This window comes from Medicago sativa, chromosome 3 (assembly GCF_051527215.1).
Source record: "Medicago sativa cultivar Bolivia chromosome 3, Bolivia_mono, whole genome shotgun sequence".
NCBI lineage: Eukaryota > Viridiplantae > Streptophyta > Magnoliopsida > Fabales > Fabaceae > Medicago > Medicago sativa.
The window spans coordinates 76,142,440-76,163,321 of NC_140751.1; the positions used below are offsets into that span (position 1 = coordinate 76,142,440).

Consider the following 20,882-nt stretch of genomic DNA (forward strand, 5'->3'; position numbering starts at 1 on the left):
AATTAATGTCAAATGACCATCTTGCATTCCATTAAAGTTAATGTCAATTGTAAAAAGAAAAAAACATTTTTTTTTTGTTGCATAAGTGGCTATTCACCACTCAACCATCTCACTCTCTGTCTCTTCCTTCGTATTTAGATTTCTAGCACAATCACGAATCCATTTCTAGTAACAATGCTGAGGTTTCCTTCATGTTCATTTCATGATAAAACCATTTCTAGTAAAAGATGAGTTGGAAGGGGGAAAATGGATATTGATTCGTGCATTGGATCAAAAGATTTGGTACATCTTCCTTCAAAAAAAAAAAAAAGATTTGGTACATCTAACTGTTATTAATAATTTAATGAAGACTTCTGTCAATTTTTTTAATGAAGATGCATCACAACATATAGTTTTACACCGTCATCTAATGTAAACAGTAAACATAATAACTTTTTAAAATAACAACCTAATACTAAGTTATTATTGGACATAAGTGTAAAACTATTTTACACCATCGTCCCCTTTTCTCGATCATTATTTGAGTGTTTCGTGTTTTCGAAGTAAAACTAGTCTTGTTTCTAAAATGGATTCAAATCACTTCTAATCAAGTGTCCGGCCTATGTAGATGAAATGACAAACACCACTTAAAACTCACACACAACTATGGAGTCCTATGTTCGTACTTAGGTGAAAGTGTTCGGCCTAACAATACCGGCATTGTCAATTTAGCTAATCTTATGACAATCAAAATTAGTTTTGTTTCTAAAATGATTGAAATCCTTTTTAATCAAAATTAGTTTTCGATACCAAAAAAATAAAAAACGATAGTTTGTTTGAGGTTACAGTAAAAGTACTAATTTTCGTATCTTCCAATAAATGAAAACATCAGAGTTGCCAATTTTTATCCCCACTTTTATTTCTTGGCTGAATAAGTTATGGATAGAGTAGTAAAAAAAAGTGTGCCATTTTGATAATATTTCTTGCCAAAGAAAGTGAAACAACAAAGTTGAAATATTTTTGGTTATTTTCCCGTTTCTATCATGATGGTTTCTTTATAACAAAATCACCGTATCTTATGAAATCATGCTAATAGAGACGGAATAAACTGTTACCTTGTCCATGACCTTGTAATCTCTTAATGAGCATTGTTGCATTTCAACCCTGTTACAACATTTAGAAAAAATCGAAACCAAACATGGCATGCATGCTTCGTTCAACCTAAAAGACCTCAAGTTGTGTTTTCGATCCTTGTTAAGATAGCTGGTTTGGCTTCACCCGAATCATCAAATAGGTTGGTTATCGAATCATGACCAAGAAGTCTCTCCAATTTGATTTCCAATTCAAATTTGGAAATATTTCCATGAAAATACGTATATCACAACATGGTGATAAGATAATAAAGAAGGGAGCCTCTAATATGGTCTCCAATTTTAAGGGTTCATCAATGGTCCTCTCTAAATGACTTTCTATAGCAGGTTTTAAAACAAAAATTTGTTCCATGCCCCACATAGCAAAAAAAATTCTTTTTTAAAGTGTAGCAGCAAAGATTACTTTTGTGCCCTTCCATATAACACCAAAGTATGTAGGTGCAAAATCATTTCTCTCATTTCATAGCCATACTACTACTTCTTCTTCTTCTGAAATAAATATACAGTCAGATTCCTCCAGCTAGTAATGAGCATCCAGTCAAAAAATAAAAATAAAAATAAAAATATTGGATCTTAGTTCTTGTTTTGGTTTATCACTTGTGTTTTTTGTGCAGTGACAACAATTTATAATTCACCGTAAAAATGATCTTGAAATTTGACATTTAAAAGTAGGTCTTGGGTGATTTGTCTTTAAGGGAATTGATTTCCCTCATGAAAATGTACTCTCAACTGCTGGTTACATATACCCACAATTTCTCTAAATCTCACTTTTTTTTTTTTTTTGACAAAAATCTAAATCTGACTTTTGTCCCACATATTTTTCATAAAAAATAACATTTCAGCACATTTCTGTCTATCACACCAAGAAGGGTTGGGATCTCGGTTGTGAATTGATCAACTTTTGTCCCACATATTATGGTTTAAATGGAGGGGTGAAGGTGAAGATGAGATAGAGGAAGAAGGAAGGGCCTGTAGCCATTAATAGAAAGAAATGAAGAGAGAGGAGCAAAATGATATTTCTCAGCCTAGGGATTTTAGGCAGGCATAAATGTAACTACATTGTATGGGGCCATGGACAAAAAAAAAGTGAAACCTGCATTAGAAGGTCAATTAAAGAGGACCATGGATGGACCTTTTAAAATAGAGGACCATATTAGGGGCTCCCAATAAAGAAATGTAAAACATAAACTTATAAATAGATAAATGTAACTAAATTGTTCAGTAACCACATTGCCACAAAATAAAGCCAACCAACCATCCAATTTGCTAGCTATCCAATATGCTAAAGATATGTTGTTATCCTATATTAATAATTCATGCACCAGAATAAAACTCAATGCTTGATGTTACAAGCATCAAGGCTATCTGTAGATATAACTATGCAGTTCCTCGCAACGACTATATATCAATTCTATTAATCTAAAAATAATGCTGAAATGAGAAGCTCCTGTGCAAATGCAGCCCTATCCCTTCTCTCTTGAACATCTTGTTCATCGCTGGTATCAGGTGCATCTTTCTCGAAGCTGCAAACAGAAAACCATGAGAAATTTTTTGACAAAAACTAAAGCATACCTTAATAATGTGTATAAAGAACTTAAGCTACAATCAACAAATATTTAATGCATAAATGTTTGGAATGTACGACATGGTACCACTTCAAAATTCAGGTATTGCTACAGTTTTACAAGTAATTAAACAAATATATTCACATAGACTAAGAATATAGATTCACTTCTCGAGAGAATGTGATAGTGAATCATATATAACAGGAAGATATTGCACAAAGTCAAGTAATTCTTCCGATAAAATGGGTGTCACACAACTCTACAAAACTCAAAGTTTGGAATAACAGTTTTCATATTCAGAAAGACAATAATGATAAGTTACTGAGTAAACCTCCCGCTAATCGCTACATTATTCTTTAAACTGTCAATATAGTAATTATACTAATAGTAGGTTACTGCAAAGCTAGATTTAGATCATGAGATTTAGAGAAACCGTACGAATTGTATCTCAAGTCAATAAATACAAGCTATTTAAGTGGGTTTAGTACATGTATGTATCTGCCTTGCCTACATTATGAGACTCCTTTAATCAAATTTAAGATATAATTTCGGAAGAACTAATTAGAGAGAACAGCAGAATGATATCATATTATCATCTACTCACACCTCTTCCAAAGAAATCTAAAAACAGAAAGAATATTAGAGAAATAAAAATGTGAAAAGCGGTAATATAATCATCTTGTTTGTTATATGTAATGTCTCAACATAAATAGAATGAAGAAACTATTGATAATCTGTCACTGAATAAACTGCCAGTGACATCATGTAGATCCACATGAAATTGAGAAATGTACTATAACGTATAATAATTTGGAAATCTATAGTAACACATACATAATTTCAGTACCACAAAAACCAGCAATTTCTTTACATGTAGAGAACAATAAATGTGTTACAATCTTATTAAATTCAGATAGAAATTTTCACTCGTAAGTATAGTTGATATTTATAACATATCCCAGAAAAGGATCATACCTTATTCCGCTGGAAATGCCTTTTTCAACAGCAGCGTCTGAGGCATTACTGATGGTATCTTCATCTGAGAAAAAATCATCGAAGCTTGGAACATATGCATTATCCTGAGATGGAACATATGTATTAGTGATGGTATCTCTCTTGTCACGCAATTCCCTATCAACATTGGAGTTCTCCCGCGGGTTCCAAATGTCCTATGTAGAAAACATACATTGTTATATCACCATAATGAATTGATTTAGATAAGCATCAAATACTATGCGAAAATGAGCTATGTTACGATTAAAGCACAGACATCACAAGATAAGCAACAAATACCTTTGGCAAGGCTGGGAAGCTTGAACTCTGCATATTTCTGATTGCCTCCTCCCCTAAATTTTCATGGCACACAGGACAAATCTGATATAGGAACAGTGAAGCAGTCATTCAGATATCAAATTTCAATGTCTTGTTTCATTTTTTTCCTTAGTTTTTGATTAAAATGGTTGCTTCAAGCTCATCTTTTTATTATGATCGGGACAGTGAACTATATCAAGCTGCTATATAAATATTTTGTTCAATTTCATTAGAAGCTAAGCAAAGACATCATTTTATAAAAACGAAAAAATACTTTATCAACAAGTTTTTCTGAACATAAATTATAAAATGCAGGATATCATACCATAGTATATGAGACGTATGTCTGATCTTCCGAACGGTCAAGCAGGGCAGAAACTTCGATGTCAAAATTGCATGCAGGACATTTTATAGCAGATGGAGAATAAGCATCAAGATCAATTGGATTGAAGATTGTATCACCTTCTGTTAGGTTCAAAATGGAACAGCATAAGTAAGTTATTTCTATCAAAATAACTCCATTTTGCATGACATACACACTAATACAGATGCACAAGCTCGCAAAATACCAACAAGAAACAAAAATGAATGGTGCTAAAGCTGAGAAATAAGTTATTTTTGCAATTAGGGGAAAATTTGTGTGAATGAAATCATAAAAAAATTATCTTAATTAGGGGAAAATTTGTTTTTGCAATTCTTCTTTCTCGACCATCCAAATTTACAACAAACCTTCATGGCACATGAAATCAAACTCAGCAAGACAATAAAATTCATCACCTAAATTAAAGACTTGACATATGATCAATCAATTCTATCCAGCAAAATGTCTGATGATCAGTTAAGAGATTCAAGCACAATAACATTCATAGATCAAACAGAACTTATTAAGCAAAAGAACTCATTTTTTTCACACACGCAGATTATTAAAATCAAATAAAAAAACAACCTTTTTCTTCCTCCGAAGTACTCTTATCATCAACCTGATTCCCAATAAAGTTGTCTTCTTGGCCAGGACGAGTTCTGATCCTTGGTATGGACTTTAAGAGTTCATTGATTTCAGAAGGATCAAACTCCATTGAAGCCGGATTGCTGAGAGGAGGAAAACTTAGAGGCAGTTCTGTAGTAGTTGATGAAGAAGAGCTCACAATGTTTTTGTTTTCAATCGTCATTGTCACTCACCACTCAATTACTCAACTGAAAAACTTTTTCGATGGTTTACGAGGTACTACTTATTTATATACAAGAAAACCTCTATGTGAGATTGTGATAAGCACAAATGGAAAGCAATTATTGTAAATTGTAGTTATTGTAATAAATTATAATTTTATATAAAGTGAAGATTGTGAATAAAATAAGGTAAGAAATTGTGATCACCCTTGACGCCAAGAAGGTCTTTGTGAAATAGTACAAACTTCAAAGGAAACGGTTAGTTGTACAGATGAATGACAATTGTAACACATTCATTTGTCAAATAATATTTTCAAAATTGATTGAGTTGAGACAAATGATAATAAAGAATTTTGGCATCATTGGGCTAAAGCAGAAACTGAAAAAGTAGAGAGAGAAGAAAAAGCATATGAGAAAACAGAGAGAAAGTGAAAATGGGGTGAAGAAAATAAGGAGAGAGAAGCAAATGTAGCATAGTGGAAGCACTTGAGTGCATGTCTATAGTCTGTTAAGTGATTGAATTCTTCTTCCGAATAAGGGAAGAGTTCATCACCATGCACCACTTCTTCTTCTTCTTCTTCTTCAGAAGAGTTCTTTTGATTACACTCACTTTTCTGAATTTTGTCCTTTTCTCGTCTTCTAAACAGGAAAAAAAGTCATAGGCATTGTCTCTAAAGAGAGAAAAAAAAAAATAGAATTGGAAAATAAAAAGAGAAAATAAAGGGGAAAATGAGAGAGTTGATATATGATCATATGTAGACTACTGTAGATAAAGTTTTGCATAGTCACAAACACTTAATTGCATAATTTGAACACACACAAAAATACATATATTTTTAATTATTTTTAGAATATATATTATTTTATTCTTTTATCTTTTTAAATTTTCTCAAGTTTTTTTTGTTTTGAATAATTAACTTTTCTCAAGTTAGTGAATGTGTCCAAATACTTTTGACCAACAATGTATAATATATAAAGTGAATAGTCTCGTGAGTTTAGCTCAGTTGATAGGGATATGCATTATATTTACAGGGGCTTACGTTCTCCACTTATTCACTTTTAAAGGTGAATTTTCTAACCGCTAGACTACTCGACTATTTTTTTTTTTATATAAAGTGAATATTAAACTTTTATGTAAGTGTTGTTTGTTTCAACTTAACTCTTGATTTAAATTATTACTCATTCCCATCCTTATTATGAAAAAAAATATATATTTGTCCTATTTAATTATAATGTTTTAATAATTAATGATTGTATTGATTTTAATATTTTTTGAGTTTTCTTTTATAATAAAGATCGGAGGGAGTACATTTACAATGTTGTTCTTTTATATCAATCAAATAATTGAGTTTTTAAAATAATTAAAACCATAGCCATTGTTTTTGTAGTCATAAGTTGAAAGGAAGAGATGAAAGAAAAAAAATGAGAGAGAAATAGACATGCACGTCTACAATAATAATAAAATAATAATAATAATAATTTTTTGAAATAATAATAATTTTTGTTAATAATTTCTTTCGAATAATTTTATCCTTTTAAGTATTAAATAATATAATAAAAAAGATAAATTTTTTTGACTAAAAATATAATAAATTAATAACCTTTTTTTTACTGAATAAATTAATATCTTTTTTCAATGGCAAATTTGGAAAAGTAATACCCTACCTTCCTCTCAAGTCACTACCCGTTAATTACACACACTCACTCCGGTCAAAGGTGGACTTGAGGGTATGCAGTAGGCGCGACAACAGAAGCCTCCATTTTATAAGAGGCAATAATATCTTTTCGTAGTATATAGGCATTGTGAATATTGCATCTATCCTGAGAAGTTTTTCAAATTGGAAATTGTTTAATTCTTATTTTCACAAATGTATGAAATCGTTTCAAATAATAAATTAAATCGGTAATATTGAGTGTCGAATTTGCATATTGCTTTTACCATCAAACTGTATTTGTCAACAAAAAGGTTCCGTTTAGTTGCAAAATCAATTTCAAAACCTAATTTTTTATGAAAATTAATGAGTGAAAATGTTATGACGAGTTTTACTAAACTCCTATGTCTATGAATATTTTCAAAATATAAGTTTTTTTTAATATATTTTTTTATAACTTTTAGTAATAGATAATTAAAGATAATAAAAGATTAAAATTGTGTATTTACATGTGTGAAACAATCAACAATATCGGTTACTATCATCTTTAGTAGAAGGTGGATGAATTTGTCCTATAATGTCAAAAGCCAAACCCCTAAAAGGTCATGACTTGACAATGGAATGTAACTCCATCGGCTGAGACATTTTGAATGTGTTACTCTTCGCTTGATTTGGCTAAAAGAATACAACCTTCGCTTAAAACATGTACTCTATAGTGGAAAGGGAGAAGATGAAAAAAAAAAATGTGTGTGGTGCATCATATAACTTATCCATTTAGAGTAATTGACCACTTGAAACATAAAATAATTTGATTATTATTCTAGTGTTCTTATGTTTTATTTATAGTAAAACTAGTTTTATTTCTGAAAAGGATTCAAATAATTTCCCATCAATTGTTTTTGTTTTTTTTTTGTTAACCTTTCACGTTCTCAGGAGAAAGAACTTTGATAATTCGGAGTTCGGCCGAAAAATAAGTAAAATACAAAAAATTGTTCCACGTAGAAATTGATTCTCTTGAATATTTTGTCATAGTGACGATCATTAATTAATTGAGTTCAATTGCTTGGTTACATCTAATCAAAATTTTGTTCCTAAAATGATCGAAAACCCTTTTAATAAAAAATGAAAGTTTGTTTGGCGTTGAAGTGTCCCATTAGGTTAATATTTCTTACCAAAGAAAGAGAAACAACCAAATTGAATTTTCATACCAGTTAGTTTTTGGTTATTTTCCAATTTCTATAATGGTTTTTTTCTTGTCAAAATCAAAATCATAGTTTCTTATCAACTTCATTATTCTTTTTTTTTTAACAAGCCAAAATGAAATTATATTACCACAACAATAGTAGTTCCAAAGCACAAGGTGCGCCTAGGATACTACTACAAATATACAAGATTAGTCAGTATCGAAAAAGAAAAAGCATAAGTAGTTAGCCAATGCCCAAACAAGCTAAAGGGCTTGACCACCACCTCTGAGTGCCAAAAACAAACAAGGCTTTTTTAGCTTTCAGCCAACCTAAAGATAACAATTTAACCTTGTCCAGTAACCGGGGAATTATAGTTACAACATTATTAAACAGACGGGTGTTTCGTTCGTTCCACACAACCCAGGTACAAAGAAGCCATATTAGTTGCAAAAACGAATGCTTAGCTCTACCACCACCTGTCATATGTGTAAACTGCACCAAATGATCGAAAATATTATGAGAATCCACCCCCACGAATCCAATCCAATCGTGCACCTGCTGCCATAACGAAGCAAAAGTTTAACAAGATAAAAAATGATGTTGAGCCGTTTCAATATGTCTGCAGCCTGAAACACAAGAAGTCGCATCTGTAGGAATAATCCCTCGAACCGTCAAATTTGATTCCGTAGGTAATCGATCACGAAGGAGCCGCCAAGCAAAAACTGAGACCTTCAGAGGAACCTGATGATGCCATATTAAATCCATTGCCGAATCTACAAGGGGAGTATCACATGATGTTAGTAACTCATAAGCACCTCAGATTGAATAACCCTCAGGAGGGTCTGGAAGCCACACATATGTATCTAAAACATTTGGAAACAAAGAGAGATCAAGCAGTAAAACCCTACACTCCTGTAACAACTCCTCCTCCCACGCCCACAACCTACGGCGTCATCTCCACCCCTCCCCTCCCTGCTCCAGATCAAGAGAGAACAAATTAGCCACAATAATGGTTTTGTTCTCAGCTAAGTCAAACAACCGACGAAACCACACACTGAAAGTAGTTGACGGAATTAATTCCTGTTTGGCATTGTTGCTCACCAATACCATTTCCATTTCCACCTATTGCAACACTGGAAAATTGAAAAGTGAGTGTATCTACTGGCATACACTTTGTGACTCCCTTGATCAAATTTAAGATATAATTTTGGAAGAACAAGTTAGGGAGAATAAAAGAATGATATCATATAATCATCTACACAAACCTGCTGTATCTTTCAAAGTAATTTTAAAATGGAAAGAATATTAGAGAAATAAAAAACCGAAGAGTGGGAACATAAACGTCATGTTTCTTATATGTAATGTCATCATGAATAGGATTTAGACACTATTGATAATCTCCCACTGAATAAACTCTCAGTGATATCATGTAGATCCACAAATAATTGACAAATGTATTATAAAGTACAATAATTTGGAAATCTATGGTAACACCATTAGGTACATGATTTTCCATACAACAAGAAACAATATTTTTATTAAATGTAGAGAACAATGAATGAGTAACAATGATATTAAATTCAGATAGTCATTTTCACTCATGAGTATAGTTGATATTTATAACATATCCAAGAATAGGATCATATCTTTCTCCAATGGAATGCCTTTTGCAACGGTATCTTCTGAGGCATTTTACATGGCATACAAAGCAGCTCTTAAAATAAAAGAGCAGTACAGGAAAATAAATATGTCTTACACTGATGCATACAGATGCACAAACTCACAAATTACCAGCAATAAAAAATTGGTGCTAAAGACCTCTTCCTTTCCTTTATTTGTGTGATTTAAATCATTACAAATTCTCTAAATTTGGGGAAAATTTGTTTTACAATTTTTTGTTTAAAAGGGTAAGGTTTAGAGGCTTTAACGATATTCCCCATCAGTTTGTAGGGTGATTCTAAAGTCCTTAAAATAAAAGGAAGCGGGCTTGTAGTATAAGCTACTTATAGCCATCATAAGAGGGAAGTCTGTTTCGCAAGTATGAATCATGATACAACCTACAACCTCACAAACTGCTCCATACTTGCAAAATTCACACCTCTAGAATTCGCTTCTGGAGTAATTGTTACCTACGCGACCAAGAGCAGAAATACTAGCGGTAAGTATAATTAAAAGGATAAAGAGTAATTATACAAATCATTCAAAGTGGAACTTACATCATACTGATGAAGGTCCTTATAAGAAAATTAAGCTCCATCGCTGTTTATGGCCCACCCGAGATTTTTTTCCTGGCTCCGCCACTGTCAACACATATCTTGCCATAGCTTCCCTTTCCAGAGCGAAAGGGAAACATCAGCGATGATTTACTTTGTGGAGGAGGGGAATGAGTCTCAAGAATGAAATGTCATTTGTCCCAGATCCTGTTCAACTTCAGACACCTCTTGTGGCTGGGAAATGAACTTGCCTCAGATTGGGGAGCAGGTGGAGGAGACACCAAATCTTGATAGGGTGCTGATTGAGTTGAGGTAGCTTGGTACAGCACTGGTGTTGGTTACACCGGTCTGCCGCCGTATGAAGAAACTACAACATGGCCACCGCCAACACCTGCACCACCACCGTATCCACCTCGGCCACTACCATATCCACAGTCTCCTTGCTGAGAAGGCCCTCCTCAACCCCAACAACAGTATTGTAGACCACTTGAATATCTAATGATGGGGGTTGAGGAGGGCTTCCCCTTCCCCTTTCTTGATACTCAGTAGGCCTTCCATACTGTTGGGGTTGAGGAGGGTCATCTCAGCAAGGAGACCGTGGATTTGGTGGTGGCCGAGATGGATATAGTGGTGGTGCAGGTGCTGGAGGTGGCCATGATGTATTTCCTTCATATGGCGGCCCAGAGAGGTAACCAACACCAGAGGTGTACCAAGCTACCTCAACTCAATCAGCACCCTATCAAGTTTCGGTGTTTCCTCCACCTGATCCTTAGTCATAGGCAAGTTCATCCTCCCACCAGAAATGTCTGAATTTGAATAGGATCTGAGGCAAATTCATCTTCCCAACCACCATAACCATCACATTCACCGCCATAGTTGTCGCGTCCATCGTGCAGAGCCCAACCTCCTTAACAAAAATCAAACACCAGAAACGTAGCCAAAGTAAACAGATCAAACAACAAATATAAAGTGAAATTATAAAAAACCAACATTAGAAAAGGGAAATGTCTTTTGTAATAACAACGTTTAGATGAAGAAAATGTGTATTTTTCTTCAACATGCCGTTCTTCAAGGAAAGCGTTGTTATTACAAATTGTCCCCAAGATGCCATTTTTCCGCAGGTTCCAAATCTGCTATATATAAATTATGCATCGTTATATCAACATATTGAATTGAGTTAGACAAGAATCAAATACTACACTGAAACTGATCTATGTTACAGTTAATTTACATAGATATTGCAAGACAAGTTACAGATACCTTTTGCAAGATTGGGAAGCTTGAATTCTGCACAATCGTTATTTTTAATTTTGCTCCTAGTTTAATTTCTCTACCTTTGATGGCTGACAGATAGGTTCAAAATGATTTAGTTACAATCGAATTGATTGAACGCTGAAGTATCTTGCGTTAGGTTCGAAATGAATCAGCATCAAGAAGTTATTTCTAGCTCAGCAACTCCTTTTTGCACAAGAAAACAAAAAGAGCAGTACAAAAAACAAATAAATAAATTGCAGTCTTATTTATTTGTGCACAAGATAGAAAACATATATTTCCTCTATATTTTCTCTCACTCTCAACAAGCTCCAGTTGTTGTTGTTGTTGTTACTTGATGGGATGAATGAAATTGTGCAAATGAACTTGCTATTTATAGGAGAGGTAAACCATAGCTCCATACATGCAACCAGCCATTTGTCTTCCATGCAAAACAACCAAGTGTGCAACATGTCACTTGTATCTCATGCATCTTGCAACTTGTCAATGCATGCAACTGTCCACTTTGCCTTACATGAAAAAGGCTACTTGTGTCACATGCACCATGTACATGTGTCTTGTTACAAAAGTGGCCTTACCAATCATAATATTGGGCTTTGATCATCATCTGGGCAAATTCTATTCACAATCTTGGGCTTGGATCACAATTTGAGCCCATATCAATAAAAAAAGACTCCTTCTCCCACCCTATTGATTTCTCGCGCGCAATTCATATTTTTCTTATGGCCTTCATAAAAATATCGTGTTTTTCCTATTTGCAATTCGTCATTGTCACTCACTCAATAATCACTCTCTGTGACTACAAGGTGTAAAAAACTGAAAAGCTTTTTTTGGTTTGACAGGTAACGAGGTAGAGGTAGAAACTCAAAATGCATAGTTGAAGCTTAAAGGGAAGAGGGAAAGAAGAAAATGAAGCGAAAATGAAGAATAGATGGGAAGAAAAGCACCGTAGTTGAGAAAAGGGAAGTGATTGGAATGAAAACATCAGAGAAGTGGCTGAATTGAATAAGTTGGGAAAGGAGTATTAAAAAAGGAGTGTGCCATTTTGATTATTTTTCTTATCAAAGAAAGTGAAACAGCTGAATTGAATATTCATACCAGTTAGCTTTCGATTATTTTTCGATTTCTATCATGGTTTCTCTCGTTGAAATCTTAGTTTCATATGAAATCGATCATTCGTAAAACTACCATCATAGATTTTACTTTGGTGATTCAATAGACTGTGAGTATTGTTGCTCACCATTTCCATTTCCACCCTGTTGCAATATGTAAAGTAACCAAAACCAAGAAGTCTTGCCGATTCGATTTCCAATTCAAATTTCAAAACATTTCCCTGAATGTATGCAATTGCAAATCATACTGATATGAAAGAAAATTTAAAACATAAACTTGTATATAAATGTCATTAAATTGTTCAGTAACACATGGCCACAAAATAGAGCAAGCCATCCAATTTGCTAACTATCCAATATGCAAAATATTTATTATTATCTTATAATAATAATAACTCATGCATCAGAATAAAAGCCAATGCTGTAATTTCTACTAGACACAAAGCTAACTCAAGATGTAATTAAGCAATTCCTCACAATGTATTGACTAATTGTCCTATTAATTATTCCGATAATAAAGCTGACATAAACAGATCTTGAGCAAATGCAGCCTTGTTACTTCTCTCGAACATCCTCTTTATGGCCGGTGTCCGATACTGCTGCTCCGCCAGAGCTGCAAACATAAAACCAAAGAGAAAAATATTGTAGATTTACTTCTCGAGAGAATGGAATTGTAAACCATATCAAAGGAATAATTTAACCACTGCCACACCACATTAACAGTCAAAGTAATTCTAGCAATAAAATTTATTCATCGTTTGGAATGAAAGTTTTCATTTTGAGAAAGACAATATGATAGATTACTGAGTAAATGTATTGTTAAGTGTTCCTTTGATTTTCCGAGAATATGATATCATATACACACACCTTCCGTATCTTACAAAGTAACCTTAAAACAAAAAGAATATTAGAGAAATAAAATTCCGAAAAGTGGGAATATATCTGTCTTGTTTCTTATATGTAATGTATCATCACGAATTAAATTTAGAAATTATTGATAATCTTCCACTGAATAAACTCTCAGTGATATCTTGTAGATCGACAGATAATTGAGAAATGTACTATAAAGTACAATAATTTGGAAATCTATGATAACACCATCAGGTGCATAATTTTCTAGACCACAAGAAGCAATATTTTTAATGAATGTAGATAACAGTGAATGAGTTACAATGATATTAACTTCAGATAGACATTTTAACTCATGAGCATAGTTGATATTTATAACATATCAAACAGCAGGATCATACCTTTATCCAATGGAAATGCAATTTGCATCGGTAACGTCTGAGCCGTTACTGATGGTATTTTCATCTAAGAAAAAATTACTTGTGGTATCTTTCTTGTCATGCAATGCCCAATCCGCATCGGAGACACCGTTTGTCCACGAGTTTCAAATGCGCCATGTAGAAAGTGTACATCGATATGTTAACACAACGAATTGAATTACATAAGAATAAAATACACCTACCCTGAAAGTGAGCTAATGTTACATTTAAATCATATAAATCACAAGATAAGCAGTAGATAGCTTTCGCAAAGTTGGGAAGCTTGAACTCTGCACCATCCTGATTTTCTCCTCCCCTGAATTCTCATGGCACACAGGACAAATCTGATATAGGAGCAGTGAAGCAGTCATTCAGATATCAAATTTAAGTTGCAACTACGTATACCTGTGTTAAATGTTTAGAAATGTCCTATTCATTTTTTCAATAGTTTTTAACTAAAATGGTTGCTTCATGCCATTCTTTCTATTAAGATCCGGACAATGATCTATATCAAGCTGCTATATAATTTTTTTATTCAATTTCACATAGTGCAGAACTTCAATGAGTCCAGTTATCAAATCTATCTAACCAAATTTGAAAAAAAAGAAAAATACTTTATCAACGAGTTTTTCTGAACATAAATTATAAAATCCAGGAGGTCATACCATTGCATATGAGTCGTCTGTTGATCATGAAATAGGCTGGTTAACGAATCATGACTAAGAAGTCTCTACGATTCGATTTCCAATTCAAATTTTGAAACATTCCATGAAAATATGCATATCACAACATGGTGATAATAAAGAAAAGTAAAACATAAAACTTTTAAATAAATAAATGTAACTAAATTGTTCAGTAACCACATTGCCACAAAATAAAGCCAACCAACCATCCAATTTGCTAGCTATCCAATATGCTAAAGATATGTTGTTATCCTATATTAATAATTCATGCACCAGAATAAAACTCAATGCTTGATGTTACAAGCATCAAGGCTCTCTGAAGATATAATTAAGCAGTTCCTCGCAACGACTATGTATCAATTCAATTAATCTATGAATAAAGCTGAAATGAGCAGCTCCTGAGCAAATGCAGCCCTGTCATTTCTCTCTTGAACATCTTGTTCATCGCCGGTATCTGGTGCATCTTTCTCAAAGCTGCATACAGAAAACCATCGGTAAAATTTGAAAAAAAAATTAAAGCATAGTTTAAAAATGTGTATAAAGAACTTAAACTACTTCAACAAATATTTAATACATAGATGTTTGGAATGTACTTCATGGTACCACTTCAAAATTCAGATATTACTCCACGTTTACAAGTAATTAAACAAACATATACAAAGAGACGTAGAATACAGATTTACTTCTCGAGAGAATGTGATTGTGAACCATATCACAGGAAGATATTGATCAAAGTCAAGTAATTCTGGCGATAAAAGGGGGTGTCACACAACTCTACAAAACTCAAGGTTGGTTTGGAATAAAAGTTTACATATTCAGAAAGACAATAATGATAAGTTACTTAGTAAACCTCTCACTACATTATAGAGAAGATCGGAATTATATCATATTATCATCTACTCACACCTCCTTTATCAGCCTTAAAACGGAAATAATCTTAGAGAAATAAAAATGTGAAAAGCGGGAATATAATGGTCTTGTTAATTATATGTAACGTCTCATCATAAATTGAATGAAGACCCTATAGATAATCTGTCACTGAATAAACTCTCAGCGATATCTTGTAGATCCACAGATAATTGAGAAATGTACTAAAAAGTACAATAATTTGGAAATCAATGGTAACACCATCAGGTACATAATTTTCAATACCACAAGAAACAATAATTTTATTATCTGTAGAGATGTGCTACACTGTTATTAAATTCAGATAGAAATTTTCACTCGTAAGTATAGTTGATATTTATAACATATCCAAGAAAAGGATCATACCTTATTCCGCTGGAAATGCCAGTTTTAACAGCAGCGTCTGAGGCATTACTGATGGTATCTTCATCTGAGAAAAAATCATCGGAGCTTGGAACATATGCATTGTCCTGAGATGGAACATCTGCATTAGTGATGGTATCTCTCTTGTCAAGCAATTCCCAATCAACATCGGAGTTTTCCCGCGGCCTCCAAATGCCCTATGTAGAAAGCTTACATTGTTATATCACCATAATGAATTGATTTAGATAAGAATCAAATACTACACTGAAACTGAGCTATGTTACAGTTAAAGCACATACATCACAAGATAAGCAACAGATACCTTTGGCGAGGTTGGAAAGCTTGAGTTCTGCACCATCCTGAATGCATCCTCCCCTAAGCTTTCATCACATACAGGACAATTCTGATATTGGAACAGTGTAGCAATCATTCAGATATCAAATTTCAATTATAACTAAGTATACCTGCGTTAAATGTTTAAAAAGTCTTCTTTCATTTTTTTTCCTTAGTTTTTAACTAAAATGGTTGCTTTATGCTCATCTTTTTGTTAAGATCAGGACAGTGCACTATATCAAGCTGCTATAATTTTTTTTTTGTCCAATTTCATTAGAAGCTAAGCAAAGACATCAATTTATAAAAACAAGTCATTAGTCCTGTTATCAAATCTATCAAACCAAATCTAAAAAAATGGAAAATACTTTATCAATAAGTTTTTATGAACATAAATTATAAAATCCAGTACGTTGTACCATAGTATATGAGTCATATGTCTGATCTTCCGAACGGTCACACAGTGCAGAAACTTCAATCTCAAAAGTGCAAGTGGGACATTTTATAGCACATGGAGAATCACTATGAAGATCAATAGGATTGGAAATTGAATCACCTTCTGTTAGGTTTAAAATGGATCAGCATCAGCAACTTATTTCTAGCAAAAGAACTACATTTTGCATGACATACACTGATACAGATGCACAAGCTCATAAAATACCAATAAGCAACAAAAAATAATGGTGCTAAATCTGAGAAACATGTTTTTGCAATTAGGGGAAAATTTGTGTGAGTGAAATCATAAAAAATTCTCTTAATTAGGGGAAAACTTGTTTTTGCAATATTTTTTTTAAAAGGATTACGTTTAGAAGCTTTATTGATAATCTCGATCAGCTTAGAGAATTCACAACAAGGACAAGATTCAAATTTTCACCTCCCTTTTCCTCCTTTCTCTACCATCCAAATTTACAACAAACCTTCATGGCACATGAAATCAATAAGCAGTAAGACAATAAAATTTACACCTAAATTAAAGACTTGACATATGATCAATCATTCTATTCAGCAAATTATCCAATGTTCAGTTAAGAGAACCAAACACAATAGCATTCATAGATCAAACAGAACCTATTTTTTTTTTTCTACTTATGTTATGCTACTGTTAAGCAAAAGAACTCATTTTTTCACACACACACAGATTAAAAAAATCAAATTAAAAAGAAAAAACCTTTTCCATCCTCAGAGGTACTGTCATTATCAACTTGATTCCCATTAAAATAGTCTTCTCGGCCAGGGCGAGTTCTGATCCTTGGTATGAACATGCCTTCATTGATATTGGAAAGATAAAGCTCGATCGAATCCAGATTGTTAGAAGCAGGAAAACTTTGAGGCAATTCTTCTGTAGTAGTTGGTGAAGAAGAGCTCACAATGTTTTTGTTTTCAATCGTCATTGTCACTCACAACTCACTAACTCAGTGTAAAGCTTTTTATTTTTTCTTTTTCTTTAGATGGTTTATGAGGTAGCTACTTATTTATATACAACAAATTCTCTTTGTGAGATTTGTGTGTAAATTGTGATAAGCACAAATGGAAAACAATTATTGCAAATACTGTATTAAATTATAATTTTCCATAAACTGAATATTGTAATTAAAATAAAGCTAAGAATTTGTGATCATCCTTGAAGCTAAGAACGTCTATGTGAAATAGTACTCTCTTCAAAGGAAACGGTAAATTGTACAGATGAATGGCAATTGGAACACATTCATTGGTCAAATAATAATTTTGAAATTTATTAACTTGAGACAAATGATAATAAGAAATTTTGGCTTCATTAGGCTAAACACTGTTCATTGAGCTAACCAAAATTAAAAGGTTTTTGTTTTGTTTTGATTTTCCTGGCGCGGAAAATCAAGAAATTGAAAAAGCAGAAAACCGAAGAAAGTTACTTGTAGAGTGATTGAAGTGAAGAAGAGTGGAAAGCTTTGAAGTTACTTGTAGCCATCACCATTCACCATGCACCACTCATCACCACTTCTTCATCGTTTTGTTTTTCATAAGAGTTCTTTTGAAACTTAAATTTTTAAACTTAAATTTTTGTCCATGACAATAGGTTGATGTCAAAATTTCAAAATAGTCTTTCGATATTCACTTCGTTAGTTAAAATAGTCTTCGTTAGAATAGTCTCTCGATATTAACATTAACTGCTTTCATACAGGGACTGATATGACATTAAATAAATAATTATAAAGACTAATATGACAATAAGTAAGTATATTGAGCGACTAAGATAACACTATTAACGAATCATTTTAACGTAATGAACTATTTTGACGAACATAGTGCATGCATAATCAAGGATTATTTCAAAATTTCAATGCATTGAGAGACTACAGTGGCTACTTGTTACACATACATTCCAGGGACTAAATTGAGTAAAAAAAAAAAACTCATTCAAAGAACTCTTTTGAAACTCACCCTAATACCCTTTAAAATTTACTAAATTTCTTCTCCATCTCCGTCGGAAAAAATTCCCCATCAAATCAAGGCAGTCCTTGCTAAGTTCTTTTTTTTTTTTTTTTTTTTTTGAAGAAACTAAGAGAAATTATATTAAGAAACAATCAGTCCCTAAAGCACAAGGTGTGCCGAAGGGAACTGAAGAAAGTTAATTACAATACAGTAAGGCTAAAGCAGCCAAAAATCATAAACAAAAACAGACATTACAAGATAGTCTGTAAACAACATAAGGGGTTTTGTCTCCAATAGGGATAGTCAAAAGCGAATGTGATGAAGTTTGCTTTCAACCACCAAAACGTTTGAAGTTTAACCCTTTCAAGTAGAGCTTCAAGTTGATCAATACGGTTTTGGAAAATTCTCCTGTTGCGATCTTTCCATATAACAAATAAGACCGAAATCCAAATAATAGTAAACGTTGTTAAAGAGTTCTTTGAGAAACCTCCAAGAGCACAAAACTGATTAGCATGCATATTTAGATTACCGTGAAACACCGTATCAAAACCAAGCCAATTCGATATCAAGAGCCATAGCCGACCATAATAGTCACATTGAAAAAACAAATGGTCCCTTTCCTCCTCCTTACCACACAAGGCCGCACACAAAGTATTGTTGACCTCAAGAACATTCCTCTTGCGAAGATTGTCCTTTGTAGCAAGTCTATTTAGAAAGAGACGCCAAACAAAAATGTTAACCTTTAAGGGAACCTCTTTAAGCCATAAAAATTGATTAAACTCTACAGTGATGTTGCTGTCCACCGATGTTAGAAAAGAGTAAGCTGAATGCACCGTATAGATTTGTGACGAGTGTAGTCTCCACACCCACCTATCTGATGTGTCTACCTGCAAAACAAAGTTAGCCAACCTCTCCACACACTCCCCCACCAACTCTTCCGCCCAAGCAAATAGTCTCCGCCTCCACCTCCAAGCTCCCCCATCCGCCCCCCAACCTAACAAAAACATCTCCCTCACCGAAACCTCTTTATGTTCCGACAACTCAAAGAGTCTAGAAAAAGACACAGCTAACGGAACATCTAACAACCAAGTATCCTCCCAAAACATGGTGGTGCACCCATCTCCTACCTTCCTAACTATGTTATCAACCAACCACGTAGCTTCCGCCATACCCACACCAGCTCTAATATTGTTTAGCTGACGCCACCAAATAGACCCAACTCCCTCACAAAACCGCACCCTCCCTCCAACCTCTCCGTACTTCGCTCGCAAAACCACGTTCCACAAACTCTCCCTTTCCTCCAACACCCTCCACACCCATTTCCCCAATAAAGAAATATTGAACTCCCGCAACCTTTTCACCCCCAAACCTCCATTCTCTTTTTTCAAACAAATATTGTCCCATTTAATCCAAGAAATTTTCCTAAAATCCTCACCCCCTCCCCAAAAGAAATTAATAAAAATAGAGTCAAGGGTAGAAATGATACCTGAGGGAGCTTTGAAGAAAGAAAGGAAATAAACTGGAATGGACGACAGAACAGACTTTAGCAAAACCAACCGACCACCCAAAGATAAATTTTTACACTTCCACCCGGATAACCGCCGACGAATTCTCTCAACCAACGGATACCAAAATTGCAGTTTACGAGAATCCCCACCAATAGGCAATCCTAAATAAATGAAAGGTATCCGACCATGCCTACAATGCATTACCACCGCTGCCTCATGAAGCCAAGACTCATTGATATTCACTCCGAACAACATACTTTTGTGAAAATTAACTTTCAGGCCTGAAACAGTTTCAAATAACAAGAGAACAGCCTTCATTGCCCGAACATTAGCCCAAGACTTAACACCAATCAGTAGTGTGTCGTCAGCGAACTGAAGATGGGACACTGGCACAGACTCCTGCGCCCCAACATTATAAGGCGTAAACAAACCATTAGTAACAACCGCTGACATCATCAAATTAAGACCTTCAGCAGCTAACAGGAACAAAAAAGGAGAAAGTGGATCCCCTTGACGGAGGCCTCTCTCAAAGTGGAACTCATCAGTCGGGCAGCCATTAACTAACACTGATGCTGTAGCCGTTGTAACACACTCCATAATCCAAGAGCGCCACAAATACGGAAAGTTCATCTTGGCCATCACCTCATCTAAGTATCTCCAATCCACGGAATCATACGCTTTTTCAAAATCCACCTTGAACATAAGTAACTCTTTATTATGACACTTCGCATCATCTACTAATTCATTTGCTATCAAAATCCCATCCAGAATCTGTCTACCGTTTATAAAAGCAGACTGAGAAGTCGACA

At 33.9% G+C, this 20,882-nt stretch overlaps 2 protein-coding genes across 2 annotated transcripts; both read right to left on the reverse strand.

Moving 5' to 3' along the window:
- Nucleotides 1-2,301: 2,301 nt before the first annotated feature.
- LOC146940281 (uncharacterized) lies at nt 2,302-5,260 on the reverse strand. Its single transcript, XM_085757971.1, has 5 exons — nt 4,953-5,260; nt 4,332-4,471; nt 3,989-4,069; nt 3,671-3,864; nt 2,302-2,653 (listed from the first exon to the last, which is right to left on the reverse strand). Exons 1-5 carry the CDS (start codon nt 5,173-5,175, stop codon nt 2,545-2,547), a joined length of 747 nt encoding a protein of 248 aa, XP_085614097.1. The 5' UTR covers nt 5,176-5,260; the 3' UTR covers nt 2,302-2,544.
- A 7,772-nt stretch (nt 5,261-13,032) lies between these two features.
- Nucleotides 13,033-17,557, reverse strand: LOC146940282 (uncharacterized). Its single transcript, XM_085753966.1, has 6 exons — nt 17,325-17,557; nt 16,576-16,715; nt 16,149-16,229; nt 15,830-16,023; nt 13,857-15,031; nt 13,033-13,219 (listed from the first exon to the last, which is right to left on the reverse strand). Exons 1-5 carry the CDS (start codon nt 17,545-17,547, stop codon nt 14,923-14,925), a joined length of 747 nt encoding a protein of 248 aa, XP_085610092.1. The 5' UTR covers nt 17,548-17,557; the 3' UTR covers nt 13,033-13,219; nt 13,857-14,922.
- Nucleotides 17,558-20,882: the final 3,325 nt, after the last annotated feature.